A 16,524-nucleotide genomic window follows, 5' to 3' on the forward strand; every position below is an offset into this window, starting at 1 on the left:
TGTTAAAGCTTATAAAGGACATCTACACTGTAACTTTGACACAAACTTAGAGAAGTCCCAAAATGGAGTAGAGAGGAAAGCAAAATACAGTTGTTTCTCAAGATTCAAAGTAGACTTGAGATTGAAATTAAGTATGAAAGACATTAAGAAATTGAATCTTATAACTGAGTTTGCTTCTCTTTGGTTTGGGATTTACCATCCAAAAGTCACTTTCAGAGTTAAGTAAAAGATAACAGATGGAAATTTTAGTTTGAATAATTAAAAGCACTTTATTCATTGCCATTTTATTTCCCTTTTAAGAAATGTAGTTATATAATTAGTTTTTGAGAAAAATTCCCTATAATAGATCATTTCTGTGTGAAGTTACACAATGTACTATTGTTTGAAACTATGAGAGTGATTTTATGTTTGATTTCCGTATATACCAACTTAGACATAAACTAGATCACGGTGATATTTTTAATAATACAAGCCCCTTGTAAAAAGTGACTTGAGTTTAGAAATAATAAAGATGTGCATTCAGCTGTTTGTTGTTCCCAAATTTTCTCTTTGGTCTTTGAAATATAAAATACTTGTGAGACTAGACAGGAGTCTATCATTGCATTGACCATGGCTTTCCCCTATTCACTTTCTCCCGCCATCCCCTTCTTTTAGGTCATTTTCAATGTCGGGAAGGAAGAGTACCCTATAATATATGGGCTTAGGTGTACCAGGCATCATTGCAGGGCATCTATGAACATCACAGCTCCTGAAAGCCTAGGCTCTGTAGCCATCAATTGCACCTGGCTCACTTCTCATATAGCAGAGTAACTTCTCTAGACAAACTTATGCTCTTGCTTGGTTCATAGTTCTGGAAGTTAATATGTTTGCTCATTTTTTTATCTATAATAATTATTTCTATTTATCTTTTTACTTAAGCATATGGCTTCCCCTATATAATACACTTAAAATTGTTTTTTAATTCTTCTGTGTATTTTTAATATTATTTGAAATTTCCAATTTCATGTAAAAAGTCTTACATATAAAAGTTAATTTGATAACCTGACAGTTTTTATTGTTTACTCTGCATTTTCTCTTATGTTACGATGTATAGCTGAAGGCAGGAAGTCTCTGCTAACACAAAACATTTTCCCTAGTACTCTTTTCTTTCTTATTTCATCTCATTTCTATTGCTTTAGACATTATATTCTTCCCTAACATGATCAGACCTGCATACATGTTAGCTCACTGAAAAACTTGGGTAAGGCTGAAAGCAAAGTTGAAGTACATTCCTATTGTATTAGTGATTTGTGTGTCACAGGTTATGTTTCACTTCACAAAAATTCTGTCCAAAATAACATTTTTAACAGTCATAATATTATACATCTTTACAAGGTATTATGCATAAAATGCTTTTGAAAAAAATTAAGCATTTTTTACTGGTAAACATCATCTCAATTTTATTCTATTAATATTACTGTTGATTCTGATATTACTATTCCCATTTTTTCTTTACTTGAGGAAATAAATAGTTTAAAAGCTATACAGCTTTTTTATAACTGAAATCTGAAATATTTACTCTTTGGTTCTAAGAAAGAAAGAGGTGCTATATATAATTAAAAGAAAGTCTTTAAAAGCCTGGCTCAGTTGGTAGAGCATGTGAACTCTTGATCTTGGGGTTTTAAGTTTGATCACCATATTGGGTGTAGAGATTACTTGAAAATAAAATCTTTGAAAAAATAATAGTAAAAGATAATCTTCTCTGTTGGTAGTAAATCCTCACAGTGTGTAGGAGAAGCTCCAGGTCTTCTTGGACTATCAACATCATTTCTCTAAAATTTTTTTAAATGTTTTTATTTATTTTTGAGAGCAAGACAGAGCATGAATGGGGGAAGGGCAGAGAGAGAGGGAGACAACAGAATCTGAAGCAGGCTCCAGGCTCTGAACTGTTAGTACAGAGCCTGACTTGGGGCTCAAACCCACGAACTACAACATCACGACCTGAGCCAAAGTTGGCGCTTAAGACTGAGCCACCCACGTGCCCCTTTTCTCTAAAATTTGTAATAAAATATCAAAAAAAAAATCCTACGGATCACAGAGATTTCTTTTTAGTATAACATGAGTCAGTTCTTCATAGGAAGCTTGCCTGTCACAAGTTTCTATTTCTAGTTAGTGTTCTGCCTCCTGACATGTCTGCCCCTTCCGATGTGTATGTCTACTGGTAAGAACTCAAGCACTGAAGCAAGACTACACAAATAAAGGAATCTAACAAATGCCTGTTTTCCAGACTTAATATTCTGTAGAATATGGGGCAGAGTGGACCTAAAAGGGAATAAAATTAAACAATTGAATTGGAGACGAAGAAAAGAGGAGACAATTTTCGTAGAATTTTGGATGTGGAGCAAACATTAGAAATGACCTAATTTGATGGTCTCATTTTACAAAGGAGAGTGAAAACTTGCTTTAGGTTATTTCCCTAAACTACTTAGAACTCACAAATAGGTATAATAAGAAGATAAAGTGAAAAGGGACAAAATTATAGACCTCTGGCTATGAAAAGAGTGCTTAATATCAGTGAAGATCAGAGGAAGAGAAATCAGACAACAATATAACAAAATAGGGAGGCTGTAAAACTAACACTATTAGACCTGAAAATGCATTATTTTATTAGATAAGGTATTTTCCATAATATAATCATATTGTTTCTTGCCTTATTCTCCCCATTTTAATGTAATCTCATTGAAGTCAAGACTTGTCCCTTAACTAATTTGCCCTCCTATGATAATGAAAAACCATGCCTTAGACATAGTAGGAATTTGGTGTGTTAAGTTAGACACTTTCCAAGGAAGAAATTACTGTTAATAACTAATGAATAATAGAAATTCGCTCCAGGGATAGTATGATTTCAAATAAATGCAGTATGTGTATCCCCTACCCTACCTTACCATCACTAAACACTGTTACTGTAGAAAAATATAATATTTTAGGGGCATCTGACTGGCTCAGTGGGTAGAGCATGTGACCCTTGATCTCGGGATTGTGAGTTCAAGCCCCATGTTGGATGTGGAGATTACTTGAAAATAAAATCTTTCAAAGAAAAATATAATATTTTAGAGTTGTGTGCTTTTTTTTTTTTCTGAATAATCCTGTATTTCCCTGGAACATCTAGTCTTGCTTCAGACAGAAGGAAAAGATGAGAAAGGAAGCCTATGAAAAATAAAAACTGGCAGGAAGAACTTCAGAAGGAGAAAGCATATGGGTGGAACTGATTGGTACCCTGGGTGTCAGCGGTTAGGTCAAGGCAGGTAGGCTTTACTCTGCCCTGCAAATGCTTGTGTCTGGCCAATAGTCACAGATTCCATCAGTGAGAGGCAGAGCAGAGAGACTTTTTTCCCCTGGTGCTTGTTGTTCTTTGGATGCTATCTACAGTGAAGATTTAGATTCAATTAATATTACTGGCCATGTGTTCTGTATATTATTGTATACAGTATTGTCTTGGTTGGTAGCTACTTTATAGATGCTGTGGTTACGTAAATTACTGCCTTAGCCACCAGCCACATTTGTAGTATAAGCTCTAACTTTTTAACATCCCCTCACCCCCTTCCTCTTCAGAAAACTGTTTTTTGGGTTGATATGATGAGTTATGCCACTAGGTTAGATTATCTAGATGTTGGTTAGCCTCTCAATCCCAAGGATACATTTATACCTCTCTTTCCATTATTGACTCATTCACATACGGTTATAGATTGCTCACTTACTGAGTGGGCTAGCTCTGGAATGTTGAGTCTTAAGAGTAGATTTGAAAAGACCTAGAAAATCTTTCTGCTGCCTTTAACCTCCCCCATTTATTTCTTAGTTTACCACATGTCATTCTTTCAAGTGAAATTCAGGCGGTAATTTATGTGCATTGAATGCCCACCTCTCTACTTTTAAAATGATCAACTGTTCTGTGAAAGGCAATATATTTCCAAATATTGTTACAAAGGAGCTTACAAAATTATTTAATTCTCTAAAAGAAGATCTAGATGGGATATGAGAACATTGAGCAGCTTATAAGGGGAATAGAGAAGGTATTGAAAAGGAGGCAAGGAAATTGAGAGGCACTATGGTCTCTGGAGCCTTTACTCAGGATTGGCCCTAGGAATGTAGCTGCTGAGCCCAAGATCCTATGTTCTTCAGTTGAACTATCAACATCTCCTAGAGTAAGCACAGTGGATAAAAGATTCCATCCAGGACTCACTTGCAGCTTACTGGACTTCGTGATCATTTTCCTGGGGTATATGCTATTTCAAAATACTAAAAACCATTTCCTGATATATAGCTAGAGCAGTGATTAATTTGGGTATTCCTTCCTCTCACTGGACAAGAGAACCTTTGGTAGGAAAATAGATCATCTGTAATTTTTAACTGTCGGCTAAAAATTAAATATTATATAAGACCTGATAAATTTAAACTCACAGACTAAATTAAGGGTTATGTTTCCATGTTAAGAGCCTTCATGTTTGGGGGGTGGCTGGGTGGCTCAGTTGGTTGAGCTTCCGACTTCATGATCTCATGTTTTGTGAGTTCAAGCCCCACATCAGGCTCTCTGCTGTCAGTATAGAGCACACTTTGGATCCTCTGTCCCCTTGCTCTCTGCTCCTCCCCTGCTCATGCTCTCTCTCTCTCTCAAAAATAACTAAAACATTAAAAAAACGAAGAACCATCATATTTTATTCTTTGATAAGCAAAATAAATATCTATATATAGGATACACCCATTTTAGAGAGTTTGAAGTAAATATGTATTGATAATGGCATCTTTGTTTTTAAATTTTATGATATGAAAACATTAATTTTTTAAGCATGGAAGAGGGGTGACATTAAATTAAAAAATAGGTATAGAATTTGCATGCCATTAACTTTAGATGTGTAAAAATAAAATGCAATTAGTGTAGTTTTAAATTTGACCAATTAAATTCTGCAGATCATCTGCATACTCCAGGGATGTGGACGTTAAGTCACTAGAATTTGTTTTTAATTGGACATATACTGACTAGTCATGTGGACATTTAATGTTTTTGCTTATAAACTATAAGTCCTTAGATTTGAAAACACAGTAACTTTGTGTAACTGGATGTAATTATTCCCAACAGGATTTAAATCAACTCCTTAGCAGTGTTTTACAGATTACTTCACGTAAAAAAATTTTTTTTAATGTTTATTTATTTTTGAGAGAGGGAGAGATACAGAGTGTAAGCTGGGTAGGGGCAGAGAGAGGGAAACACAGAATTTGAAGCAGGCTCCAGGCTCTGAGCTCTCAGGACAGAGCCTGACACAAGGCTCGAAATAACAGAACGCGAGATCATGACCTGAGCTGAAGTGGGATGCTTAACCGTCCCACTTCCGGGGACGGTTATTTCCACATGATCTGTATTTTCTATTTTCTACACCTAAAGGCTGCATTTCCCTTAGTCCCAAAGTGTGTGTTTCAAAATCTATCCTAAATTAGGTACATTGGTTTAGAGTTATCCTATTGCTACTGATTTAAAAAGGAAAGAAAGAAAAAAAAAAAAAGATCTCTGAATCTGCCAAGTGTGGGGTTGAAGGTTGGAAGGGGATTTTTATGCTGTTGGAGAAAGATAGGTCAGCCTAGTCAGAAGATTTGGAATAGATTACTGGTATAGTCAGTTCTTGAGTGTGAAATACCACACTGTCTAATAGAACATTTTAGAAGAAAATAAAAGATAAATGCAAGGAAAGATGCATCTTCATGAAACAGAGTAATTTCAGCTGTTTATTCAAGGACTTTAATTTTTACTTCATAAAAAATAGTGTTCTGAACTCATGATCCTGAAGTGAACCCCACAATACCCTAATTCTTGGTCTTTAAGAAGTCTGAAAGGCATGACCAAAATGAAGTCAATTTGTAATTGTTAGCACTTAGTTCAATATCTCTTAAGAAGCACAGTTCCTTATACTTAGTAACTATTCTCTGTTGAATGAGTGAATGAATGAATGCATGAATGAATGACCTATCAACCACATTTAACTGGCGTGTTTAGTATGTGTACTATGTAATTTTAAACGAATTACTGGATCCCACCAAAGTGCAAAATAGCCTTAAAAATAAAGATCCAGAACAAAGATATGAGACTGTGGATATTTTTTATTTTGTTGTTTGTGGTTTGTTTCTTTTCCACATTTTCAACAATTAATGTTATATAATTAAGTTTTTTCAAGAAACATACTTGGCTAGAATGTATCTTAAGATCAAACATAAAGTTCACCTATAATAACGAATGTCTCAACCTGTGATTCAAATTGCAGAGGCCTTTCTTTTACATTAATGGCTACTTTTAAAAACTAATATAATTATAACCACACAACATTTCTAGGCTTAACTTAAAGGAAGTAGAATTTTTTCTTAACCTGTAGAAACTGAATTGATGTTTCTGGCACTGATGCAGGGTAACAGTTCCATTTGGTAGTGTTGAAAACGTTTATTCTTTTCTGAAAACCAGCCAAGGTATTAAATTGAATGACAACTTTCTTGTTGCAAATCAGATTTTTTTTTATTATTATACATAATTATCAAAGTTGGGTAAAGTTGTTTAAGTCCTCCGTGTAAGTGGGTGGTTTGAATCCCCCCTCTCCAAGTATAATCATATTTGAATGACTTTGAAAAAAATAACCATGATGACTTATAAAAATAATCCCCACTCTTCCTGATAGGAACAACATATTGAACTGGGTGGAAGAACTGTGGCAATTGGAAGTTGACCCTATGACTAATGGTGGAGATTTCTGTCTAGGTGGGTCACATGGACTTAGTTATCTGCCCACTGGAATGACACAATGGGGAGCTAGCTGATGAATATTGTGGAACATCTGTGAATGGATCACAACTATGCCTGACGTGAATCATTCCTCCCTCAAAAATCTAAAGTTTAATAGTTAAGAAATTCCAAACTGTTGTCACATAAACTGAGATTTGGCCTATTCTAGGAGTTAGGAGGGAATGAATACAGTAAATATTCTAAGACATTTTGCCAGTAAGTTGTTGGCTACGTTTTAGGCCCCTAAATTTAGGAAAACCTAAAAAAAAAAAACCTACTGAAAGAGATTAGTAAGAGCCTTGGGTCACTGCAAACAGTAAAATATACCTTTTTCAACTGCTCACCACCATCACGGAGGGTATAGTACTTGGTAATTTTCCTGATCAGAGACATAGATTTCCCTATCTTGTTTAGTTAGAAGTTTGAATTGCATGATGCCTGAGGCACCTCCACCTGCAAAATTTCCACGACTTTTAAAGGGATCTTGGGGCAAGTATTTGGTGTATGACTCTTCAGGTGACAATTTCCTTCAGCGAATGATCTTATTTCACGTTGATTTCCCTAATTTGAGATTAAAGTCTTTTCTTCAGGGTGCTATTAAAAGCAACTGGAAAAAAAAAATAAAGGCAAAACTGTAGGTTCATGTGGGTCTGGCTAGGTGTGAAGCTGTGGTTTCCTGGATATATTGCTAATGCTGTTTTTACAACTCTTTGCGGGTAATTTAGCTTACCTGGTTATAGAGAAGAGGTCGGGGAGTCGGGAATAGTTTATGCTTTTATTTCCAATTCCAGGAGTAACCTGCGACCTCTGTATGATCTGAAATATATAGCATTGTTTTTAGTTTTACTTTTTCTCTGGTATCTTGGTATACCTAGCTTTGCTGCTTTAGATTCTTCGACACTAAAGAGAAAATGAGACTGCATAAGGTCTACTCACCAGGGATGTTTACAAATAAGATTGTGTCTGTGTGTGTCTTTGTATTTTGTGAATTGTGAGCAAGTTGTGGTGGATACCTTTGCCAATAAATAATAAACACATACTTAGAATTTTACAGTTTTATAATGAGAGTGTTTTTAGCTGTGACAAACAGGTCACATAGACTAATAATCTAAGATAATAATCTACTGAGTTACTATTTCAAGGAATATATATATATCTGTTTGACAATGGTGTAATCAACAGGGGGCCAGCTCTGTTAAAGCAAACAGACTAATGGGTTGGAGTGCAAAAGGGGCCCACTGCAATCTCTAAATTCTAGACTTTGTGGGCTTTTAGAGAAATAAAACTATAAGTGGAAGAAAAAGAATGAAATGTGTGAATGTGATGTGTTCCTCACAAAGACTAAATTGATGGGATTTGTCCTATAAAATATCAAAAAGTAAATTTGTCCCTATTGCTTTATTTTTAAATAGATGTACAGCCATTGTTTTGCATTGAAATGTATGTTCATACATTTTATCTGATTATATTTTGGGAAAATGAAGTTGGGGGGGATTTGTTTTTGTTCTTTTTTTTTAAGGAAAGCACGAAGAAGAATATACAAATGGGAATATTAATTGTTTACAATTGCCAATAGTTTCTTTTCTGAACTTGAAAACAGTTATGTTTCTAAATATGAGAACAATAATTTTGCCTAAAATTGCAGTATAATGACCAGGACTTCTCTCCTTTTTAGAGAAGCAGTGAAGTGTTTCTGGAACAGATAAGACAGCAGCGATCCAGTGAGGTTGATTCCCCAGAGGAAAGCTATGCATACCTAACTTATTGGAAAGTAAACTACTCTTCAATTAATGATGTCCTCCTTTTCTCAAGGTGTCCAAAGACAGGAGGCAGTCTGTAAAAGATTGGACGACAACTCTATTGTCCAGAACAATTACTGTGACCCTGACAGTAAGCCACCTGAAAATCAAAGAGCCTGCAACACTGAGCCCTGCCCACCTGAGTAAGTAAGAGTAGGAAATGAGAATTATTTTTTTTAAGTGCAAAGAGAAAAGCATTAGCTACTCATATTTGGAAACATATTCATATGTTATGAAAAGGGGAGAAAACATCACAGAGGGTAGATTTTGATATCCCTTTCACTGAGCTAAGATTTCTATCTATCCATAGGTTTCAGTTATTAATCCTTAAAAGCAGGAACTTCAGTAGGTTGATCTGGCACAGTGCTAGAAATTATCATGTTTCATCAATTCTAAGGCACATATCTTTTCACATTTTAACATCTTGGAAATTGAGATTTATCTTGCAATTGATAGTGTGTTACTTACAATAAAAATCATCATTATTTTTATCTTTCTTAATTTAGGTACATAGAATAATGGTATCTTAAATTCAATAAAACACATTAGATTGGTGTGCAGTCCTATCTTTTCCAGATATTTATCCTAAAGGCCTAAAGACTTTTTTTTTTAATGTTTAGTTTTGAGAGAGAGAGAGAGAGAGAGTGCGCGGACGTGCAATTGCGTGCATGAGTGGGGGAGGGACAGAGAGAGAGAAGGGGGGTGCAGAGAGAGCCAGGGACAGAGGATCCCAAGTGGGCTGTGCCTTGACAGCAGCGATCCCAATGTGGGGCTGGAACTCATGAACAGTGAGATTATGACTTGAGCCGAAGTCGGATGCTCAACCAACTGAACCAACCAGCCGGCCCAAGACTCTTTTTTTAATGTTTATTTATTTATTTTGAGAGAGAGAGAGAGAGAGAGCAAGTAGGAGAGAGGCGGAGAGAGAATCCCAGGGCAGAGCCTGATGCAGGGCTCAAACTGTGAGATCATGACCTTAGCCGAAATCAAGATTCAGTTGCTTAATAACTGAGCCACCCAACTGCCCCTATAGAGCATGCAACTCCTGATCTCAGGGTCATGAGTTCAAGCTCCACATTGGGTACAGAGATTACTTTAAAAAAAAAAAAAAGGCAATGATTACATAAGAAAAGACAAAGCCACCCAGGCGCCCCAAAGATATTTGATTTTTTTTTAATGTTTATTTACTTTTGAGAGAGAGGGAGAAACAGCATGCAAGCAGGGAAGGGGCAGAGAGAGAGAGGGAGACACAGAATCCAAAGCAGGCTCTAGGCTCTGAGCTGTCAGCACACAGCCTGATGCGGGGCTCCAACCCACAAGATGAGATCATGACCTGAGCCAAGGTTGAACTCTTAACTGACTTGACCCACCCAGGCACACCTAAACACATTTGGTTTTTAAAAATTTTTTCTCTTTTCTGCCAATTATTGTTATAAACTTAACGCAAAAGAAGTGGGGAAACTACACAAACTATAAAAACTGCTTAAAAACCATGGGCAAAATTTTTTCCCTTCCCATGTTTCTTATAACTTTCAACATTATTTTCATGTAATTGTGCTTCTCAACCCATCAAGTTACTTTCCTGACATTCAGGAATTTGAGTATTATGTTTGACATTTGATCGGCCTTTTAAGACGTCTGAGTGGTCCTGGTCACACCTGTTCTATTTTGGCTTCAGCTTTTTTATTTGTTTAGGCTTAAATGCTATTCGAACACCCCTTGAGATTTCAGTGGTTTGTCATTCCATCCCATGTATTGTGGGTTTAGATATTACATTGGAGTTGTTTATCTATCTACCTATGTATCTATCTATGTTATATATATATAATATAGATCGATGTAATAACTATAATATATAATCTATATGATATATATTTATAGTTAGAGATAATTGACATTCAAATTAACATACATAATTAAAATTAAGTTTCCTTTCCTTTTGTAATTCTAAAATAAATTTATTTATTGAGGCACCTGGGTGGCTCACTTGGTTAAGCATCTGACTTTGATTTTGGGTTCAGGTCATGATCTCAGGTTTCTTGAGATTGAGCCCCTGCATTGGGCTCAGTGCTGACAGCACAGAGCCTACTTGGGATTGTCTCTCTCTTCCTCTCTCCCTGCCCTCCTCCCACCCCTCAGCTCCTATGCGTGCCCACACTCACTCTCTCTTGTGCACTTTCTCTTGTACACACTCTCTCTCCCAAAATAAATAAATAAATTTAAGTTATTTATTTTATAAGTTATTAACTTCACTAAAGTTATATAATATTTTTTTTAAGTTTGGAGACAAAAGAATGGAATTGGAAAAAGAAAGATAAAGAGAATATGAAAAAAGAAAATTTAGGCCGACTTCTTTTCAGAAAGAGCTAAAGATATAAAGAGCTTAAAATATTACTCTTTCTTAGTCCATATTTTTCTTAGTTCCTTCTTAATTTCTTTTTTATTCCTTTGAATTGAGACTATGAAAAAGAAAATCTCAATTCTTCAGAATGGTTGTTGTATATCATAAAATTCCCAGTAGACCTTGGTATTCTAGAGATAAAAATCATTGAAAGACTAGTGAATTCAATAACACTTTTTAAAAAGTTTGTTTGTTTTTTTGTTTATTAATTTATTTATTTATTTATTTATTTATTTTGAGAGAGAGAGAGAGCAGGGGAGGGGCAGAAAGGGAGGAGAGAAAGAATCCCAAGCAGTCTCCACGCTGTCAGTGCAGAGCCCAACATAGGGGTTCAATCTCAAAAACTCTGAGATCATGACCTGAGCTGAAATCAAGAGTTGGATGCTTAACTGACTTAGCTACCCAGGCACCCCCAACAATACTTTAAATGAGTATGGAATAAAGGAAAGAAGATGAGTTTTTTTTTTTTCAGATATGATGTAATAATCATATTTGTTTTTTGTTGTACATATTAAAGCATGAAAATTTTAGAACACAGGTAAGTAAAAATAAGAAAATTAAAAATACTTGTAATACTTAAACTACCACTGTTAATATTTTGATATATGTATATATTTCAGTCTTTTTTCTATGTTTACATTTTCTATGTTTATGTTTTTCTGTTGTTTATGTATATAACAAAATGGTATGATATGATTTATGATGCTTTGTAGTCAGTTTTCAACATATTTTGAACATTAAATATCTTCTAAAATATTCAGTAGATATGTCCCTGTTTACTTAAATTGGTTTTCCACTGTTGAATAACTTTGGCTGTGTCTTAGCTTTTGATCCCTTAACATACCACAGTATTAACATTTTTTGCTACTAAAACTTTGCTCTCTATAATTATGCTGTTATGTTAAATGAATGGGAATAGAATTCCTTGTTCAGATGGAAATATATTTTAGCCTTTGAAACATTGTCAGATTGTTCTCCAGAAATAATATATGAATGTATATTCCCAATAAGAGCATTTTAGAACATCATTTCCCTGAACTGCACAACACTGGATATTATTGTTTTAAAAACAATCTTTGATTATTTTATAGAGAAAAAAGCCTCGGTATCTAACTGTTGTTTTATTTTGTATTTCTTGGATTGCAGATAAGGATGAGCATTGAAAAATTATGTACGGTTGCCATTTGTATTACTTATTTTTGCTTTTCTGATCCATGGCCTATCCTATCCCATTTTTCTATTGAAGTGTTTCTCATTTTGTTACTGATTTCTAGTAACTCTTAATGTATTAAAGATATTTAGTCTTTTACCTTTGTTCCAAATATTTTATCTGAGTTTGTCATATGTTTTCCATATTTTTATGGTGCTGTTATCTATTTTTACTTATAGAAGTTTTAAAATATTACATAGAAAAGCTATCAAACTTTTATTTCTTTCATAGTTTAGGAAGGCCTCATCCACTCTAAGAATGTACTTTTAAGTTTCTTTCAAAGTTTCTTTTTTTTAAAAAGTTTATATATTGTTTTGAGAGAGAGAGTACATGTGAGTGCAAGCAGTGGAGGAGCAGAGAGAGGGAGAGGGAGAGAGAATCCCAAGAAGGTTCCATGCTCAGAGTATAGTCCAATGCAGGGCTTGATGCCACGACCTTGGGATCATGACCTAAGCTGAAATCAAGACTTGGACCTCAACCAACTAAGTCACCCAGGCGCCCCTCTTCTTTATTTTAAATGTAAACTTTGGGGCACCTGGGTGGCTCAGTTGGTTAGGCGTCCGACTTCAGCTCAGGTCATGATCTCACGGTCTGTGAGTTTGAGCCCCACGTCGGGCTCTGTGCTGACAGCTCAGAGCCTGGAGTCTGTTTCGGATTCTGTGTCTCCCTCTCTCTTTGCCCCTCCCCTGCTCGTGCTCTATCTCTGTCTAAAAAATAAATTAAAAAAAATTTTTTTAATTAAAAAAAATTAAATGTAAACTTTATTTGAAATATACTTGCCTATTTTGAGGAAAGGATCTGTATTTGTTTTCAAATTCCAAGTACCAGGGTACCTGCGTGGCTCAGTCAGTTAAGCGTCTGACTCTTGATTTTGGCTCAGGTTGTGATCTCAAGGTTTGTGAGATCAAGTCCCTGTGTTGGACTCTGAGCTGACATCAAAGAGCCTGCTTGGGATTCTCTCTCTGCCCCTCCTCCACTTGTGCACATGCATGTGTATGCTCACAGGTGCACGTGCTCTCTTTCTCTCTCAAAATAAATAAATATTTTTAAAAATCTCAAATTCTGAATACTATTAATTTAACATCCTCAATGGTATTTTTTATGAGATTCAGTAAATTTATTTATATATTAATTTTTTAAAAGTTTATTTATTTTGAGAGAGAGAGAGAGAGCACGCACGAGCAGGTGAGGGACAGAGAGAGGGGAAGAGAGAGAATCACAAGCAGGCTCCATGCTGTCAGTGCAGAGCCCAATGTGGGACTCAGTCTCACAAACCATGAGGTCATGACCTGAGCCTAAATCAAGAGTCAGACACTTAATCAACTGAGTCACCCAGGCACCCCACTAAATGGTATTTTTTAAGTTTATTTATTTATTTTGAGAGGGACAGAGAGAGCATGATCTGGGGAGGGGCAGAGAGACAGAGAATCCCAAGCTGACTCTGCAGAGTCAGGACAGAGCCTGACATGGGTCTCGAGCTCACGAAACTGAGATTATGACCTGAGCCAAAATCACGAGTTGGACTGACTGAGCCACCCAGGTGCCCCTAAATAGTATTTTTTTTTAATGAGAAATTATCTTTTTAACTAATAAAATGTTTCCAATGTCTCTTATTCATATTGAAGACTTTATAAGCAGGGTATGGAAAACTAGAGGGCAATAAGATTTATCTTTGTGTTTTATAAAAAAAAAATGACAGGGGGCTAGGAAGAATAGATGAAAGATGCATTGGTAGAGAAATATTAATAGTGTTTATTTGGAAAAACTTTAAGGGTAGAGGAAACCTTGCTGGGAAAAATTAATGTGCTCATAGCAGCAACTCTTTTGTGAGAAAGAGTATAGTAATCAAGATGGTGAGGTGACCAGGGACAGGAAGAAAATAAGAATTCCAGAGGCACTGAGTGAACATGGTGGGATTCCTGACAAAGTCTTAAATAATTGGAAAAGGAAAAGGGAGGGGTTGATATTAAAGTCCATGACTGATAGGAAGCTAGTGCCCCAATCATGAGAAAAGGAAGTAATGCTGAGTTGGAATCCAAAGAGAATGGCCAAGAGTTCAGTTTTCACCATGCTATCTCTCTCTAGCAAGAATGTTTCTATATATGGCCTCCTGTGAAGAATTCTTGGATATTGAATATTATTCCTGTATGACACTTTAGTTTTTAAAGTTGTAAAAATCAGAGGGGTGAAAACAATAGAGTATTATACATTGTGATAATACTGTGACCATGAGTTAAGAAAACATTTTTTAAGCAACTGCAATGTGAAAGGCTCTATGCTTTCAGAAGAATGGCTCACTTGCCTGAGGACAATCTAATCGGATAAATATGTATGAAAATAACTCTAGTTAAGGATATGTTAAGTAAAAAAAAGAATTTTTAACAAAAGTGCTAAAGGATGCTTGCACTGCGGAGAAATTTTTACTTGCGGGTTAGGTTTTATTTAAAATTGTTTTTAATGTTTATTTATTTTTGAGAGAGACAGACAGAGACAGAGTGCGAGCAGGGGAGGGGCGGAGAGACAGGGAGACACAGAATCCAAAGCAGGCTCTAGACCCTGAGCTCTCAGCACAGAGTCCGACGTGGGACTTGAACTCACAAACTGCGAGATCATGACCTGAGCCGAAGTCAGATGCTTAACCGACTGAGCCACCCAGGCACCCCTTCATTTTTTTTTTTTTAATTTAGAAAAATCTCACCTGTGAAATGTTTAGGGCATAGAGATTTATGCTTAGTATTAGTTTTACTTTCCAGTTAGTTGAGTAATGAGCAGATTTTCTTTTTACCAACTTAATGTTTAGATTTTTTTTAACCTGTTTTAAAACATAGTAAAGTTCTAGTATCCTAGTAAGTAGTTAATGGGTTACATATTTGAATCTCTCTTTGAGTAAAGATGTTATTGTCAGATTATGAATTTTTTTTAATTTTGCTATGTTGTGTTTATGAGAAGAGTTGATAAGTAGATGCTGGACTCTGGGACAAAGGCTGGGAAATCTCTTTCTCTCTGTCTCTCTTTTAATCTAAACATCAAATATCAGTTTATTTTCATATGCTCTGCCATTTCCCTTTAAGTTAAAAAGCAAAAATAATATTCTAGTTTTATGATTGGTTCTTGCTTCAAAAATATTCCAATTAACCTAGGTTTGTGAACATATTTTATAGTGTCTCTCTTATTCCCTCTGCTCCCCCATAATATATTGTTTGTCCTATTAATACACAGACACTGTAGGTCAAGATTACACAGATGGCACCACACCATTCTTATTTCAGACAGTTGAACATGAATCCCACTAGTTGTTAGTGTCCAGTGGATATGAAGACACTTGTGAAAATGTAGACAATTTGATCCCTGGGTGTTGGGAAGAGCTCAGAAAGAAGCATCCCTGGTATTGTTCAGACTATAACAATTCAGCAGTTGACATTTCCAGAGAGAATTTTTGTGTTTTCTACCACAAAATCTAGAGGAGGAAAAAAGGAGAAATGGGGAGAAGGTCATCAGAGGGTCAAATGCAATGGGGAGAGTGAAGGTGAAAGAAGCCATATGTCTTAAACTGGACAGGGGAATAGAGAAAATGAGATGAGTGGATGCAGTGGCAAAATTGCAAAACAAGTTAAATAACTAGGGTGTGATTTAATCCTGTGGAGAGACATGGGAAGGGATGATTTGGTGAGCAATAAAGATGCAACCGGGACTGAAATCAGAGTTCGAGTCAGAAGGGAAATTGGGAGGGTGGTTAATACTTTTACTTTCATACATTCCAAATAAAATGCTCGACTGATGCATCTAGACTAAGAGATGGTTGGCAATAAAAGAGAGGACAAAGAATAAAAAGATGGAGGTGGCCCTGACCTCATGCAGCAAAGAACAGCAACACCTCCTGAATCACTGCTATTACTCTGGGCACCTGTGTTTAATTTGAAGGACTCCATCCCTCTTACATTATGAGACCTAATGAGATCATGGCTGGAGGTGGTATGACTGGACTTTTTGTGGCTGAGTTATACACATTTCTGTTTTATCCCCTAATCTTGGTGATGAAATCACTGTTGCAAATTGAATCAGAGTTTCACTATGGCTGGCATGCAAGTTATTATTCTCAGTACACATTTTCCTCTTTACCAAAAATGGTACTAACAACTTGGGATCATGTTCATCTGTGGAAAACAAAATGGAAAGAATATGAAAATTGCTTTAAGTCTCCTCTGGAAAATAACTTAGAAAAAAAAACCATTAATATCAGATTGTCAGGATTAAATTATTGTTACTTAAATGAATTTTAGGTTGAAAGTGTTTAAGTTTTGGAAAGATGTATTTTAAG

At 35.7% G+C, this 16,524-nt stretch overlaps 1 protein-coding gene across 8 annotated transcripts in view; it reads left to right on the forward strand.

The window, feature by feature from the left end:
* The window catches only part of ADAMTS6 (ADAM metallopeptidase with thrombospondin type 1 motif 6), a 307,211-nt gene that overhangs the window by 259,954 nt on the left and 30,733 nt on the right, over nt 1-16,524 (forward strand). For all 8 annotated transcript variants that reach the window (XR_009262159.1, XM_058731301.1, XM_058731310.1 and 5 more), the window contains one exon: nt 8,609-8,738. Coding sequence is in view for 7 of the 8 variants with exons in the window: in XM_058731301.1 (XP_058587284.1) it covers nt 8,609-8,738 (130 nt within the window). In the remaining variant the exon portion in view is untranslated. The remainder of the gene's footprint in view (nt 1-8,608; nt 8,739-16,524) is intronic.

The sequence above is a fragment of the Neofelis nebulosa genome, chromosome 1, assembly GCF_028018385.1.
Source record: "Neofelis nebulosa isolate mNeoNeb1 chromosome 1, mNeoNeb1.pri, whole genome shotgun sequence".
Lineage (NCBI taxonomy): Eukaryota > Metazoa > Chordata > Mammalia > Carnivora > Felidae > Neofelis > Neofelis nebulosa.